This window comes from Notothenia rossii, assembly GCF_949606895.1.
Source record: "Notothenia rossii genome assembly, chromosome: 6".
NCBI lineage: Eukaryota > Metazoa > Chordata > Actinopteri > Perciformes > Nototheniidae > Notothenia > Notothenia rossii.
This window is the reverse complement of record NC_136909.1, coordinates 75,879,845-75,898,054: the sequence shown is the minus strand read 5'-3', so window position 1 is coordinate 75,898,054 and position 18,210 is coordinate 75,879,845. Positions and strand designations below refer to the sequence as shown.

Here is an 18,210-nt window from a genome sequence, read left to right as displayed (position 1 = left end):
TTGTACATAATTGATGTAAAGACGAAGATATTGAACTTACTTTTATTTAAAAATATCAAACTGAAACATAACAAAATGTGTAATGAAGTAGACCTAAGTATCACCTCAGGGCTGCAGGTAGTATGATGTCATGGTCCTCAACATTGAGTAGACAACCTTATTTGATTTATTAGGGGGCGTTTTGGTCAGTCGCTTCTAAACTTTGATGACCCCACTAGCAGTGAAAAAAAAAGTTTCTTACTATAGACAGCAAAGCATGTCACTAACACTTATATAAATAAGTTCAAATTCTGCACACAGTGTCACAAAAGTCCAGCAGAAACAACAACAGGAGTTGCTCCCTTACCTCGTTTATCGCAACATAGTAGCGTGGCTGCTGAAAGCGAGGGTTGTTGTCATTTTTGTCCCTCACAACAATCCGTACCTCGTGAAAGATGACAGTGCCAACCAGCTCATTGTAGCACTGGACCTGAACCACGATGGTAGTGATGTAGTTGGGGGGCTGAGAGAGAGAGAGAGAGAGAGAGAGAGAGAGAGAGAGAGAGAGAGAGAGAGAGAGAGAGAGAGAGAGAGAGAGAGAGAGAGAGAAGACATACATGGTATTTACTGTAAGCATTACAATGGAAGTTGTTATAGATTTCAATTATCTAAAGAACAATATGTGTACTATGTCAGAGATGATAACACGAGAACAGCACTGACTGACCTTCACTGCTGTCAAAAACTAGCAGCAAACAAGCTCCCTAACAAGCGCAGAAAAGAAGCAATACACACAAAGGTTGCTCAAGGCGAAAGGTTCACAGTAAGGTTGTTGTTGTTATAATATATCTCCTCTCTTTGCTATTTCTACACGGTTCTCTATCAAATAAAGGCAAAAGTGGGCCCAACAAATATTAAAATAAAGCAAGATCAACCAAAATGTACTTTCAATACTCTCATTAACGAAGCTGCCTGCATGGTATTGATGTAAACAAATCAGGGTTATGTTTTTTTTTTTTTTATTCTTAGCTGGACTGTGCAGCCTGATTTTGCATTTTTTAATATTACATTGTATACATTATTTATGTGTCTGATGAAGCTGCAAGCCTTGTGCCATGTTCTGTTTAAAATGTATATTGGACAGCAGCAGCGGCTTGTCTCGTTGCCACCACTACTTGTCAGACATCATCTGAAGAATTTAGAAACAGTGATGATGTAATGCAGCCTGCTTAGCTTTTCCCTCTCTCTCTCTCTCTCTCCTTCTTATTTGCAAAGGCTTGACTCCCATGTGCTCCTCCACTGATTTACCCTATTAATTGGCCATATTTCTGAAATATTCCCATTAGTGGCTTCACGTATAGCTCCATCCCCTGAGTCCATAAAATCGAAACTCACACTAAAAAAAACAGCTTCGTCCCTACAGCAGTCACAACACTTAACATCCAGTGAACCCCACACCTCACACACTTTACTGTACCATTTAATCTCATCTGTATTCAAAGCAGTTTAACTGGATACCCTGAGGAACTTAACTGAACATACCACACACACACACACACACACACACACACACACACACACACACACACACACACACACACACACACACACACACACACACACACACACACACACACACACACACACACACACACACACACACACACACACACACACACACACACACACACACACACACACACACACACACACACACACACACACACACACACACACACACACACACACACACACACCTATATTTAGCAGCAGTGTTGAATTGGAATGCTCGATGGAAACCAATGACCACCAGCTTGGTTGCCACGTTACGTATTTTTTTCTGTTTGTAGCTAAACAACAGTGAAAAACATCACGAGTTGCTATGTGTAGGAAGGAGTCAAGAATCTAGGTTAATTGCCTTACTGTCTTGATATATATCATTCCACTTATGTTTTCCCAGTTTGCAAGAGTTAAGACGACAAAGAACTATAGAAAAGCAGAGTTTACCGAAGGAGTATGCTGCTTTTGTGTTGCGCGTGTAAACACCACTTATCTGATTCAGACACTTGCAATAGCCTGTATCATGATTCTAAATGACCTGAAGCAGCTAGCTGGAGTACTCTGGTAAAAAGCAAGATTTGTTGGATGTTATTGTCTCCTCCAGGTTTGTGATTATTCTGCCACGTGAGCAGGTGTTTCATTGATACAAGTAGTGAAGAAATGATTTTGTAAAACAACACATATCATCAGGGTTAGAGAGCTCCCTTTAAAGATTGTAAATATTGTAATTTTTGCATTTTTTCTTTTCATACAAATGTTTCTTTTCCTATATTTAGATTATTTTTATAAATTAAGAATAAAGTAAGCACTGTGTAAGAAGGGTGTTGATTTGTGTACAACAAAGCTGTTACTCCGTACAGTACATGGTATTTCAAGTAAAGGTCTTCTGGCTAACTGGTTGCTTTTGGATGTGCCCAATGCTAAATACAGAGCTTTTTAACTTGTAACTAATTGGTATTGCCCTAAAAAAAAAAGCAACTCACTTGCATTAACACACAGACAGATACTGTATGTGTACAACAACTGATAATGACTATCATGTCAGTTACCACATTACAGAAATAGCTTGTGCACAACAAAAACTCAAAATCTTGCCGAGTATATTTGTCTAATATCTAGTCAGAATATGTCTTTACACCTGATATAAGACATAATGACTTCAGAAGTAACACTGCAGTGAGATATCGGGTCTTGTTTTGCATGATCTTGTTAAGTCAAACCATTTGATTTTGAGTTGGATCTCAGATGAAACACATATTTGTTAACATGTTTAATAGAAAATCACCAACGAACATCAGAAAACAGAAAACGAGTATTTGCGGCTTATATTGTAACAACATTTCATGATTCTGGTCAAATATAGTTCAAAATTAGTTTCCCAGCTAATTACTAGATCTGATTTATCTAAATATCCCATCTTATTTCAAGAAATCTTACCAAGCAAATTCACACTTCTATCAGAGGATTTCTGTACTTATTTCAAATGAAAACACCATGTTTTCATTATTGTTTAATTTGTTTTTGGAGCAGCATTTTTTCCAGTGTGTGAAAAGTAGTAAGTTTGACTTTATCTTTCGTGATGTTTAATTAAGGGTCACCATCTTTGGTGCTATACTCACGTCTCTGTCCAGAATGCGCCCGGTGCTGTTCAGGTAGAGCCTCTGTCGGGTGGGATCGAGTATCACCCAGTAGTCATAGTTGTCCAGTAACGTCAGTGAGATGGTCCGGCCTGGGTCTTGGGCACGGCCATTTATCTGCATGTTTTCCACCAAAACTGTACCTGTGAAACCAGAGCAACATCCAATTAATAAATGGTTCTCTTGTTGAAAGACATTCGTTGTCACTTTTCTTTATTCTAACTTTGCGTTATTAGATCAGGTTGGTGTTGGACAAGACGTAAAAAATGAAATGTATTTTCAAAAGGCCTATCTCACCCCTTGACAAATGGTTTTGTTGAAAATGAAATACTGAAAAGCAAAAATGTGCTTGATGATTAAGGACATGTTTCATCAAACAATCAGCCGAAATTAAAAGAAAGGAAAAAATCAAAGGCGCACAGATTTGATGAACAAAGCCCCCCATGAAGCTGATTTCAATTAAGGTTGAATTATATCTAGACAGAAGCATATGTTTTGTTCCATGTAATCAGCCTTTTCTTTCATCTTGTATGACCTTTCTGGAATAAAATATGATCATTTTTTATAATTTCTCCAACATTGAACTCTCAACAGCCCTACAAGACTTTTACAAATAAAACCTAAGATATCCATAGTCTATCAAATCTCTTAGAATTATAATTGTCATCCCTGAGGACACACATACTTTGTGGTATATTTTCCACAGCGTTTAATCAGTGACTGATTTGCAAAAGCGGCCCTCTGGGACAACCCTCCCAAAGCCACACGTGTGTATCGTTTGACAATATCGGACAAATTAGTGTTTTTTGAAGTAACTGGTGGTTAAATCCAGGGGGAGCAGAGATTAAGTGTTTTGATTAGGATCAATTGTGCAACAACAACCCTTTAATCAGGTATATAAAAGTACACCTTGACATGAAAGTCCCTCGTTATAATACAGCCTTTTTAAAAGTTTCAAACAGAAGTTAGAAAGTTGCATGAATGCTTCAAAAATCTGGAAAATAGCATGTTTGAGTATAACATATTGCTTCATTACACAGTTCATTTGATATATACAAAGCAAATACATTTCCAACAAATCATTCTAAACTAATCTTGCATATGCTATGTATCAGATTCCATTAAATATATTGTACACATCTCAGTAATCTTTTGCCAAATGAAATATATTTCAAAGGCTAACAATTGCAACAAAAGAATAAGCAATTTTGTTACTAATCACAAAGTAACACATTTTATCTTAACATATTGTGACCTGCTCTATCGAAATCAGTCGCATTGACCCGAAGACACATTTTGAGTTGTACACTGTTGGAAAGGGGATATTATAGCTTTCTAATGATATCAGGATTGTTTTTGTACTCCAAATATTAAGTGTGGGGGAAACTTCTGTGTAGCAATGCAGTGAGAGTCACCGACTGATGAAGGAGACACGGGAAGAGCAGGAGCTTTGATGTCAAACACTGATGGTTTATTTAGGAGCTTCGGACGGAGAATTCACATCATAAGTCACAGCAGTCACGGTTTGACTGCACGGGAGAGTTGCCACGTCAAATCTGAAGAACTCTACCCCAGACCCATGTATTTAGCTAGTTCATAGAGAATAATCACCATGCTGCTGCATAACAAGATAGAATCATAACACCTCTATCAGCTGACGCCAACAGGCAGGAACAGGGAGAAAGAACATTGAGAGCACAGCAGCCAAGATTACAGGTGCGTTCCGATTGGACCCCCCTAAGTAATTTAGAATAATTTAAAAATAAGTGTTAAAATAATTAATTTTTGGATAATAAATCAGTAGAATCAGGCGAAAATAAGAATTAAATAACATAACCCTAACCTAACCCTAACCCTAAAACCGAAATAAAGTAACCAAAAACCGAAAAGAAACTAACAAAATCCGCCATTATCCGGGAAATTTTCGCGCACAATTTTGGAGCGCACAATTTCGGAGCGCACAATTTCGGCGCCACGACGACTCAGAAGGTGCCCTTTTTTTTTCTCTTGAGCACCTGCCCCTATAAATGTCTGTGCACGCCACTGGTCACATTATATAATGACTGTCACCGAGTCATCATTTTGAGAAAAAGGCCTTCAAAGTTTCCTCCTCTCTGGAATCCAGGTTATTAGCGGAGCAAATGATCAAAGTAGTACGGGGGGGAAATATTTTTGTTCGGATTACTGGTCTGGGGGAAGCTCGCGAGTGTGTGTGTGTGTGTGTGTGTGTGTGTTTATGTATTTTTGCGTTTGTGTGTATTGTGTTTGTTTCCCGGGGAAAACACTCACGAGAAACACCGGCTGTTGTTATGCCTGCTGTGACGTTAAGTTACTCCGTTCTCTGCTTGTAATTATGCCGTTACAAGCTTCAAAGTTGTATTTATCATCTGAATTTGCCAAAACAAGTTTAATATTCTGAAAGCCAAGACTTTGTTTATTTGAAATCAGATGAAAACAAACTGTAACGGACCCTGCCGTGTTATCTATGATTACCATACGCCTTGCATTCATAATGTCGGCGGGAGGGAGGGGGAGCGGCGCTGTGGAAGAGCAGAGCGCGAGTGAGAGCTGTCATCTTCTCTTTACAACCTTCAAAAATGTATTTACAGTATAGTGTGATTTTGGAAATAAAAGTTTCATATTCTGAAAGACTTTGTTTATTTAAAATAAAACAAAACACTCGAACCCCGAAAAACTATTTTTTTACGCAACTCCACGTTTATTTTGAAATGAGCCGTTGCGACTTCCGACTGATTTCGATAGAGCGGGTCACATATATTTGGATGACAGAAACATATAATTAATTTGCATATGCTGTAGAAGGATCCATGTCATGCAGATATAGGCCTACTCTTGTTATGTTTACATTAACATGCCTCAGTGTTGGATAAAAACGTATCTCTTTAATGTGTAATTGCATATAATCGCTGATCACATTTTTAAACAATGACTGTCTTAGTGTGCTTAGACAAAACATATTTTATAATTCAACACCAGAAAAGAACGTATTAATGAAAGAAAGAGAAGTTTATAAAGCTTTCAGCCATTAAGCAGCATGACAGGCAAAATCATGTGAGCAAAATCCCAGCTGCAAAGCATAACATGCTGCATTTTTCATTATTCTGCGATTGTTTTTCCCTTATTAATCCCTTTTGCATCACACGAGTTTCACATGTATAAACAATATGCATAAGTAAGCCGGTGACTCTTCAAAACACAATATGTTTTCACCAAAAAGGGAGTTTTAACCTAATCATCTTAACAATATATGTATAAATTAGGGCTGTCAAACGATTACAATTTTTAATCAGATTAATCACAGCTTCAAAATTAATTAATCATGATTAATCACCATTCAAACTATGTCCAAAATATGACATTTCTTTATGTATATTGTTGTGGGAATGGAAAGATAAATGAAAGAAGGCGGATATATCCATTTAACATACAGTATGTATGTATGTTTATTATAACATTGTTCTGTGTGTCAAAATGAGAGACAGCCCACACACCTATCAATCATCAAACCGTGGGGTCTTATTTCATTACGTGTTGATTTATATCAACAGGTAATGTTGTATAGATGTATATAGAGATGTACTACAGCAAAAGTATTCTCCGTCAGGACTTCCTACAACAACACCACGCCGTTATCGTGATTCTGATTGGCCAGAAGACATTATCAAAGATGTTCTATTGAAAAGACGATCACTACTTGCCAAAAGTTTTCAAAACCGTTTCTAGTCTTCGGTATTTCCAGACAAGTGACTACTGAAATCAATCTTACTAATTGCTGTCTGTGCAATTTACTCGGCGCGAGTTGGCGGACTTTATTTTGCTTACTTTAACATCATTTTTCATGGTGGGGCTAAGGTGGGGCTTTTCTTGCCATTTCTTGGTATGGCTGTAGCCTACCCCAGCGTTGCCACTGGTGGGATGTATGGGGCGGGCCATTCTGCACATGCGTTAAATGCGTTAAATATTTTAACGCAATTAATTCAAAAAATGAATTACCGCCGTTAACGCGATACTTTTGACAGCATTAGTATAAATACTGCTATATGACTACAAGCAGTTGACATGCCTCACCAAGCTAAAACATGACAAGGTGTTGGTATTTAATGGGCTTTTTAAAGACTAATTTCATCCTTTCGTAAAATAGGTTAATCCATTTTGCAGAGTCACTTAAACTCTCAGATACTTGGGAAGGAGTACAAATGGAGGTGTAATGGAAGCTTTCGCCTTTTAATTATAATCCCGACTCCTGCATTTTTTAAATTCTACTAATGACTGCGCACCCTGTTTGCAGGCGTCAGGGTTTGATGCATTTACGTGTTGTAATCACAAGGACCTATAATTATCTGTCTCACTTGGACAAAACTCCCTCTGAAAAATTGATCTTCTAAGAATTTAATTTAAAAGTCAAAAGGACCCCCCTGTTGCCGGTTCATTAATCTACAACACAGCTTTTCATAAATATATCTGCCTTAGTAACTTGAGAGGTGAGCTACATCTTTTGGAAACTCTCGGGTCGTAAATTATGCCGCTGATGATATTACAAGGGAGGGCACAGGGAGCCTCCTTCCTTTCTCAAGTTAATTGAACTTCAGTTTTTTTGCTGTGACAGTCAATACTCCCAACGTTCTGGGCACTTCCACTCTCACTCTCAGTCGCATAGCATAGTTGTTGTGCTCATCATTCAAGAGGATGCCAGGTTGTGTTAGACCTTTATAAACAAGAGCTAGCCAGAGTTCCACAGCGCTGTATAATTCTAAATAATTAAAATCTCTCTCTCTTTGGTAGTCTGTGACTCGGTCAGGGTCATCTCTGGTCAGAGGCGCCTCTGATCTTAGCTTCACAGTGGACTAACCCCATAGAGACAACACACAGAGCTTACTTTTATCCCAAATATCAATAATGTTGGCAACCGTAGATATGGCACAAGATAAGGCTACAGGGCTGTATCTGATAGGGCTCGAGGTTTAGAAGGAAATCTAAATGTTGGATTGCGGTTTATTAGGTTAGAATTGAGGCCTATTTCAAATATGCTTTTAGCTCAATCCATGATCTGCATATGATATATAAAAGGTTAAGGATGTCAGAAGAAAGCAAACTGAAATATAAGTGGGTATGAGAGGTGACAAAAAGGCAGTTGTTTCATTACTAAAGACTTACATGGCAACAATAAATCTGTTGTTGCATACATTTAATGAAATAACTTTATTTTCTTTCTTTTTTGACATTATTTGGACTCAAATAATATCCTCAAATGAGAGTAAATATTACATGCACACATGTAGGTGGTATTTTGTTGAACATTGGGGCTAAAAATAAGATGTTAGCTCTCTTCCTGAAAGCTGCAGTATACAACCTAACAACAATTTCAGTTGTAGTTCATGGAGGACAAAAGTTCTCGTTAACAGATTAAAATCATTTGTATGTTAATTCACAATTTGAACCACTGCAGCAAAATGTTGCACTTGTTTGAAGCAACTTCAACACATTTGCAACAAACCAGAAGATTTTAAAGTGCTGCTTTGCAGACTAATGCAGGTGGCCATTAACCACAAAAAGCTTTATTTTTTGAGTCTCATGCTAACTTTTAATGCAGGCCTAAAATTACTAGGCCATTTCAAAAAGCCTCTGCTGGGACTAGACTTTAATAATCCCATATGTTCAACATCTAATTCACACTCATAATATCTATTCCACTTTTATTTGTATGACACCGATTTACTTGAGCAGTGACGAAGCACAAATGTGCTGTGGCCAAAGCTGTCTTTAGGACATCTATACATGCTGCCAAAACATTTGTAAATCCTCTTAACTTGCCAAGATGACAAAACCACCTGATTTGTAACCCCTGCAGCCCTCTGGGGGAGTTTGTAAGTCAGCATTGGAGAAATGCTGTTGAACAAAGTCAGTATGAATAAATCAGTTATAAAACATGTTTCCTTTAAAAAAAAAATGGGCAATACTTTCACCACAAACAATCCTAGAGAATTTCTTTGTAATGTCCTTTTTGAATTATTGTTATTCCCGTCTCTAGACATGTGAAGACGTTTCTCAATGTCTTCCCATCAATTTACAGAAAACACATAGCAACATATCCTTGCATAAAAGTGAGCATGTTTTAACTTACATATGGAGATGTAACTGAATGTGTGGACATCACAAGAGCCAGTATTTACAGATTTCTGCATTGCATATTGAACATGCCATTTGTTCAATATGCGTGTTCATTTTCATTTACATACTAGAATGGAAAAAGACTAAAGATATGTTTTCGAAATAGGGGGAGAAAACAGTATGTGGATCCTCTGTCTTTAATAACATCCAATTCGTCCATCACCACTTTTTTTTATGTGTAAAGCCTTTTCTTTTGACGGACAAGAAGTACAACATCTAGGGAGCATTACTTAATGTAAATATAAAAATATCTAGTAGCCTACACCTTTCTCCATCACATTATTGTGCAGCCATGACTGTGGGGCATCTGCAACGCATCACTGCAGTCTGAGCAATGATGCCTGACATGACTAAGAGGAGGAAGAGGAGGATGATCTACGATGATATTTTAGGACTGAACATGTCTGTGTGCTCACAATGACTGGTGGCCCTGGCCAACCAGAAATAATGGAAAGCAACTTATGCAGTCAAATTATAAGACTAGAAGTATTTGTCTCGGAAAACCTTGACACTTATTCAGGCACACACTCACAAACACATACAGTAAACATGTGCACCAGCTGTCACAGGGCACACTGTGCAGCACACATTGCCAAAAGTAAAATATGTGTTTTACAGCCACCACCAAATGAGGAGGGATATAATACCCCGGCCATCTTGGCACTTTAAATGCTTAATAACCTCTAATTGCCTTTGATATAATTTCACATGAGAAACATCTGTCTGTGTATGCCTGTCTGCCAAAGTAAACCAGAGTCACAGCAACAAAGGAAATAAGCTGAAGCTGTTTCATTATTCAAACAGAGATTCTTCCTCTGGAGAAAAGTTTTCATTTTCATAGTGGGTGAGGTGCAAGTCATACATACAATATTCCCATGCTGAGTTTATATGGGCCCCTGAACATAATGACGATCAGCGTGGGCAAATCAACTTTCTCCCATCAATTTAGCGAGGAGCTATATCGCTACTGTACCCACATACAATCATCATTTCCTGGCTGAAAGTTGTTCCCTGCGGTATGAAGGAATGCAAATTGCTCTCCCTATGCCTTACAAAACCTCTTTTATACACGATGTCTGAGCATCATATACATTCTAATGCATTTAAATATTATACAAATAGGTTTTCAAACACTACAATATAAAAGCCTAGCATCCGTTCCAAAAATTGCCTTCCTAGATTGCATTTCATGTGTCATACCAGAATCAACAAACAGCTAAGAATGCAGTCCTCAGTGTCAGTGCTACCTAGCAAAAAAGTGGGTATGTCAATATGTGTGCTTATATTTGGTCAGAAAACACGGTATTAGACAAATTGAAATATTGACCTGCTGAAGGCACTATGGAAAGTCCAGGCTTTATCAAAGTAATTAGGTAACACACAGCTATTGCCATCCATGGAACCAGAGAAACACCTATAAATCCGCTTCAGCTGTAACCTTTTGTAAAAGCTGAAAAACCTCTGATTCACACAAACTGGAGTAACTATTTGTCCTGGATGATAAATGCTTGTTTGATAAGTTCACACATGTAATCCATTCTTTGACTAAATACACAGGGGTATACTGTACTGTCTGCCTAGAGTACATCGTCTCATCATTTTTGCACAATCTTAAGTGTGATTTTGTGCAGTATCCAGATCAGCCCCTCACACCTCTGCACTGGTGGCTGCTTTGTTCACGATGAACATACTGGAAAGGGCAGCTACTGTAAAGGAACATCTTTGGCTGGTGCCCAATTCTTGCTCCTGATATCTGTTTTCGATCACAGATTTATGCCTGAAGTTTTTCTTGGTGAAAATGTATACTTGTTTTTAAGGCTGGTTGGTTTTATTTTCAGTCTACGTAAAGGCAGGTAACAAAAAGTAAGGTATACACTGTAGGTACAGATGTACTTTGTATACATTTATTTATAAAGCCTGATTACATGAACTGCCTTAGATGAAGACTGATGAAAGATGTATCACACATTTTCAAGTAAATGAAAAATATTCCATAACTTTCATAACATTCAAAGTAGATATTTTACTGTGTGGCAACCGATTTCAAACTGCAATCAAAAATAAACTAATGAACAAACAAATGTGATGCATTATTGTGTAATTAAGTCTGACCCATTTTTGCCACACAGTCAGGATGATTTCATATCTCTTGTGAAATGATTATATTCCTTTTGAATGCAAGCCAAAGAAACAAAATGGTCCAGCAAATTAGTTTTGACAGCGCAACTTGCATAAATTCATAATAATGATGTTTGGTTCTGTTTTTTACGCCAGATTGCAGTGTGATGAGAACAGTCAAGGCAGCTTCTATGCAGTCCTACGAGAATCTACAAAATAAACTGCACAATAGATGGCCATCACATATGCCTCAAACCATCACAAAGGGCCAATATGTTATGTTTTCATCATTGTAAATACAACACTCATTGTAAGAGAAAGATATGTTATTATTAGAATCCAGTGATGTCTTGAGCTTTCCAAGAAAGAAAAACAGTGGCAGGAAATTGTGTGGGTTTAGGAAAGATGGAAAATTAGACTTAATAATGATGCTGAAAAGTACAATAGGCCATCAGCATTACTTCTTAATAGACATCATTTAAATGGATGGTTGCTTTGTCTGCTTAAGAACGATAGAAGATGTAGGTTTTTTCAAAGCTCTTTGGTCCTCCTGGGATTTAGGTAAGCTGCTGTTCAGTATAAAAACATATTTATATTTAACTTTTAATTAGGTCCCTAGAACATTGAAGTCTACTTTTACATATCATATATTTTCTACATACTGATGTCTTTTACCATTCCTAAAATAATGTAATCTTACATATTCAGTACAGTACATCACAGTCACAATGTATTACTTTGGATAGGATTTAAAGCATTTGCATTAGCCTTGAACATGTTGTATGTGTCAGTGGCTCGTACATCATAAGATTTAAAACTGGCATTATCCAGGGCTATTCAAAAAACGTGCATTTTTACTTTCAAGGCCTTTTAAATAGGCTGAAGCATTTATCGAGTACTCTGTTGATCGAAAGAGCATTCATAACTTTGAGTTACATGATATGTATCTGATAGCCAGCTCATTTAAAAAGATAATACATTATGACTCAAGTCCTTCTAATGCAGGGGTGGGGAACCTCCAGCCCCCGGGCCGTATACGGCCCGCGAGACGATTTGGTATGGCCCTCAAGGTAATTTATAAACACACGCAAAAAAAAAAAAAATTGGAGAAATCTAGACCGCAAAAAATTAAACAAGGGAGTACCTGTTTTTCCTAGCCAAGGTCAGGGTCCTTGAACACAACACCAGCCAAACGTGTCATCACGTGGTATATGTCTCGTCTCATAGGGTTCAGTTCTGAGGGAGAGATCCAGATCGTCGCTCCGGGTCTTCCAAAAATTGCAGTACCCATAAGGAGCCGTACACATGCTGCAGTTTTTACGTGGCTGTGTCTTTAGTTGTAAACCCAGTGGCGATCTGTTCATCTGTCATACTGATCATACAGTCAATAACTTTGTTGTTATTAGCATCTGGTTAGCTAGCTATGCTAACGAATATAAGAAGCTTATTCTACAACCAGTGAGGTTGTACATTGAGGCACATCTTTATATGATCATTATAGTTATAAAGAAATAACAGAATAAAGTAAACATGTATAAAATACTATATGACGGTAAAAAAAGTTGTTATTAATAAACAAGAATACAGTTTGAAAGGAGTGATTTGTAAAATATCCATAAAGAAAAATAAATATGCTTACAGTTCTGTTTCATATGGGTGTTGAGAGATGTATCCATAGATCTCTTAATGTTGCTCTCAAAGTGCACCAAATTGATGCTTTTAACTTCAACATTTAAAAAAAAATCTTCCCGGGGGAGCATGACCCCCGGACCCCCCTAGAGGAGGTTAGGTCCCCCCCCCACCACTCAAATCATGTTCACATGGATAGGAAACTAAATACATTTGCACACATCTTGTGTCCATATCTATCTTTCTCTTGTGGTGGTCATGCCACAACCGTGCACGTGCATGCATACGCGAGTCATGGTAAAAATATCTGGATTAAGAGGTTGCTTTTTCTTTGTAGAGCATGAAAGAAAGGCTAAATGAATGGGCTGTGATTTTAGTATTTTTAAGCAGAGGTCAATAACTTGTACGGCCCTCGGAGGATATTGTAAAAATTGAAATGGCCCTTGAGAGGAAAAAGGTTCCCCACCCCTGTTCTAATGCTTAAATACTAGATAGCTTTGCGTCTGTATGAACTGCAAAGATGATGTTTAATTACATGAACGCATAAGCACATGAAATGCAAGGCATGTCTTTTGAACCAAGGTTAAGTTGGGCTCGACTGCTTCAAATACCATTGTGGTTGTACAGGATGAGATAATAGCTGTTAACAACTGTTCACATATGATATAAACAGTAAGAGCAAAGGCCAGCCAAATACATATTGTTGTTAAGATATTGATCTAATCTACGTTTGAATGGACTCAAGTCTTTACTCGTATATTTTTAACCAGTAGAGGTAGGTAGGATGCAGCATCTTAAAATTGGGGCATCGAATAAACCACCGCAGCCTGAGGCTGAATCGGCTGCAGCAAGCTCAGTTAGTATCCGAATTCCACATAAGAGCAGTCTGTCCTAAGCTCAAATTTTAGGAACCAAGCATTTCATCTGTGATGTCATACTGATTTACAGCCCGGAGCTGCTCCATTGATAATGAATGGGAGAGTGACTCTGTGCATTCCTAGAGCGTTAGCTTGAAAGATGTCCTGGGTATTGGAACTGACTTCAATCCAAGGACTGGCAACATTTTTAAGCAGTTCTCCATGCAGCTGTACATTGAGGTGACATCAGACATGGGGCAACTTCATCTCTCTTATTACTAGATATGGCAGCTAGCGACTGACGAATATTCGCCAATACACCCAAAACTGTTAGAGGGCAAGATGAAGAAAGTATGCATATTTGCTACATGAATCTGAAACATTTATAATCCAAACATGTGTTATACTTTCTGGGAAATATACCAATCTCATAAGAGGTTTCTCAATACTCAAATTTCCCCTCCTCGACTCCTCGACTCTTATATATTATATCCAGTCTCTGATTGTGTTACGTTATTATGAGAGTGCTCTCATACTTGTTTGATTCTGAAATTGTATATATTCGCATCTCCTGTGGGCGGCACCAAGTCTCGAGGAGAGGAGTCGAGGATAGGAGTCGAGGAGGGGAAATTTGAGTATTGAGAAACCTCTAAAGACAGATGCACTACCTGGAAGATTGAGTTATATAGACAAAAATATGTGTGACACAATTTGAAATAGCTCCAGTCCAGTCTGCACTAACCACATTTAAAACTGCCTCTACTCAGTGCTAAAGTAATTAAACACATTATGAAACATTATGAAGTCCCAACACAGCCTCAAGCCAGTAAGTCAGTCTCAAGGCAATGCAAGTTCATTAAAACTGGGAAATCAACTGAGACAAATGTAACATTTGTGATATTAGGCTATATCAATAAACATTGATTGATTGATTACAAATAAACATCATTTTTAAGAGGAACACATTTATTGTCATCTTCCTGCAGTAAAATGATTTCATAAACTTGGACCTGGGAAGTTATTTTTAATAGGGGTAAGGCATTAGGAGAAACTTGGAACATACAGCTTTGTTATTGATTTCTTGGTCATTAGTATGAAGAAAGGAAAAGATGTGCTCACACACTGCAGAGGATCCTCTGTTGAGAGGGACTCGAAATACTCTGAAATCCTCAAGCTCAGGTGTCACATACAGTATCACCAGCACACTTTAAGTATTTAAGCCTTAGTTCCAAAATATTCTAAAGCACCTAGGGGAAGAAATCTCATTACTGACGTGGGTGTTGTACTAACCAGGTTATTGCAGTGCGTTTTAACTGCAATGTGCTGCTTTAACCTGATTTCCCCCAGCTGACTGATTCCTTATAAACATACTCAGTTCTGAATGAAACAGAAGGCCACGCTGTGTCTGCAGCCAAACTGTCTCACTGTTGTCTTCCCATCCCACATCACTTGTGACAAACTAGTGGGACTGTGAATACTGTCTATGCCAAACTAACAGCTGAAGGTTCAGAGAGAGCTGGTACAAAGAGGGGCTCAGACATGACATATACAGTAGCTGTGCTCGAGATACAAATAAGCTTCTAATTTCCCAGCTGCAATTATGCTTTTGTTCTTGTCTTTGTAGCACAGATCTTCCAAAGAATCATTAAGAAAGACTGTAGCTAATAACAGGAGCAAAAGGCCAAGCTACCTGTTCTCCTTTTACAAAGCAGTACTTCCATTAACCTCGTCATGCAATGCACAATCACAAGGACAAAGTGGGATCAATGTAGGCCTATGAACACAATAATTCAACAAAAATAAATAAGGAACACTATGGACAATTTAGAATATAGCTTTCAAAATAATTAAAATATCAGTCCGAGTGTGTTTGTTTGTGTGTTCGTGTGTATGTGTCCCCGATGTGTGTGTGTTTGAGATAGATTAGTTTGGGGATTATATTTATTAATCCATACAATATTTATATTCCTTAACTTTGTAATAGTTAAAAAGAGAACAGTGTCTTTACATGTATATATCTAACCTCTGAATTTTGAAACAGATTTATGCTTGTGTTTTTTTAGATACCATACTGAAGTGTCACAAAATGTAGCAAGAGAGAGTGACGGTTCAATCCCTGTTGTTGATCATCACACATTGTAATAGGTTTGCAAATTTGTTTTGCTTGAAAATGAGATCCACGTATTAAATATGAATGACCAATCATTTTAACATCTATTCAGCCTAATGTGAGGATTAAACTAATCCACAATCTCATTACAATATGGTGGGAATTAATTGATAATTGCTCCATATCTTATTAACCAGCTGACAAAACATTAAATAAACCCTACAATACAGACAGCTTTCAGATTTCCCTAGTCTTTGTATTTCAAATAAAACAAAAAAATCAGGTTTTACAAAAGTTGAAAAATAAAATGTTTGCAAGCTCACACAGTTGTTTCGTTGCCGGATGATGCAGAATATACATCAGACCATCTCCTAGCAACCTAAGCCTTCCTATGGAGAAAAAGCTGTGTGCGACTACAAAGATTCAAGGAGGTTTTGATTAACCTTTGTTTCATTGCAGAGTTAATAGTTATGACCCAGAAAATGCTAGCATCATTAAAATCGCCCCAAGCATCATTGTGGTGTCCATAAACTTGGCATCATTGTTTCAGTGGAGCAGCTCCAGGATATTTCCTCTGATGATGGTATCAAAACATTCTTGGCTATAGAAAAAACAGTTTGAATGTCAAGATTACAATACAAATGTTGATTTTCTCTTTTAAATATTTCAACTAAATCGACAAACAATTTCCATTGTTTTGCACTTTTGGGATTTTATTTTGTTTTTGTTCATGCAATGGCCAGCATGTAACTTTTAATGTACTGCAGTGATCTCGCCACTTTTCTCCGCCATAGCACAAGGTGGAAAACTAGCAACCATCATCCTACTCTATAGTCTCTTCACGTACTTAGAGGGGGATGCTGCAGTGAAAGAACACAGGGATTCCCTTGGAGAAATGAGAATAAAAAAAAAACACATATGTTATGATGACACTATTAATCTAAGTTGACAATACCACCACATTCTGGCGGAAAATCAGCTGAATAATGCAGTGAGGGCTGTGTGCTCACACCATGACCAGCACTCATGGAATAGGCCTTTTTCTATTAGCCCTAAAAAAAAAAATCTGGCCATAGATAGGGTGAATTTAGTGCAAAAGATTCACTTCAAACTTGTTTTCTGTGATCATGCATGAAGTAAACACATTCAATTAGATCAAGTAATTTGACTCAGACATTAGTTGTGACTCAGAGGTTATTTGAATCTCAGAGACTAAGCACTTTACATTGATATTCAAACCACTGAATCCATGTATGGCCATGTAAATATGTAACAGTGCAAGGCCTATTTCATAGCGTAATTATGATAAGCACAGAGTGAATACAACCGGAACAGAATTAATTATGCTGACTGTTTATCTTCACAATATTAAATAATTGCTCTCTTTATTAGCACATCAAACATTTAAATGTGTTCCCCACTTCTAAAGAAAAAACAATACCATGAACACCTCTAGTGGTATAATTATGGGCAAGTAAACGGGAAAGTGAAGGCCGACACCTTTCATCTGATTAACAAAGACATTCAACATCTGAAAACCATTGAGAATTCACCATAAATTAAAGTATAAAAACACGCTTGTTAGGTACATAAACTATACAAAAATAAAGATGTTGTATTGAGGTATCACAATGTCTTTCTGTAGTGTATAATTGAGCCTCCCTGCATGTCCAGCCCTCCCGTTTCAGTTTTTAATCCAAAAGGAGCACGTGCTGAGGACTAATCCTGCCTTTCAGCTATGCTTTAATTGTGTATTGATGACCTAGAAATCATCATAAGTGAAGTTGGTCATAGAATCGAGACCAGGGGATGTTTGAGACTGTGTATTCCTCTGGGTGTAATACGGTTTACTGGGAATGGAAATAATCAGACATCTGCATAAAATGATAACAAAAACTACAGAAACAAGTACAAAAACATATTGTAAATGCTCTAATGCTTGTGCACACAAAGCAGCAGTGCTTGTTTTGTATGAGTAACAGATTCACAGCTCTACAAAACCAAATTGGCCACTTGGGTATCTCCAGACAGATTTGCCCAGATGTTTTCTCTCCTGCTAAATTGCATTTATTAAGCAAAACTAGAATGTCCAGAGTCCTGATCTGCAAAGGCAAACCTTGTGGGAATAGGA

The 18,210-nt window shown here is 37.6% G+C and overlaps 1 protein-coding gene across 1 annotated transcript in view; it reads right to left on the bottom strand.

Annotated features, from left to right (window-relative positions):
- The window catches only part of LOC307044481 (protocadherin-15-like), a 189,984-nt gene that overhangs the window by 103,260 nt on the left and 68,514 nt on the right, over window positions 1–18,210 (bottom strand). Inside the window, exons 6-7 of the mRNA XM_079689759.1 lie at window positions 3,159–3,319; window positions 347–502 (exon numbers count right to left, since the gene is read on the bottom strand). Coding sequence (XP_079545885.1) covers window positions 347–502; window positions 3,159–3,319 — 317 coding nt within the window. The remainder of the gene's footprint in view (window positions 1–346; window positions 503–3,158; window positions 3,320–18,210) is intronic.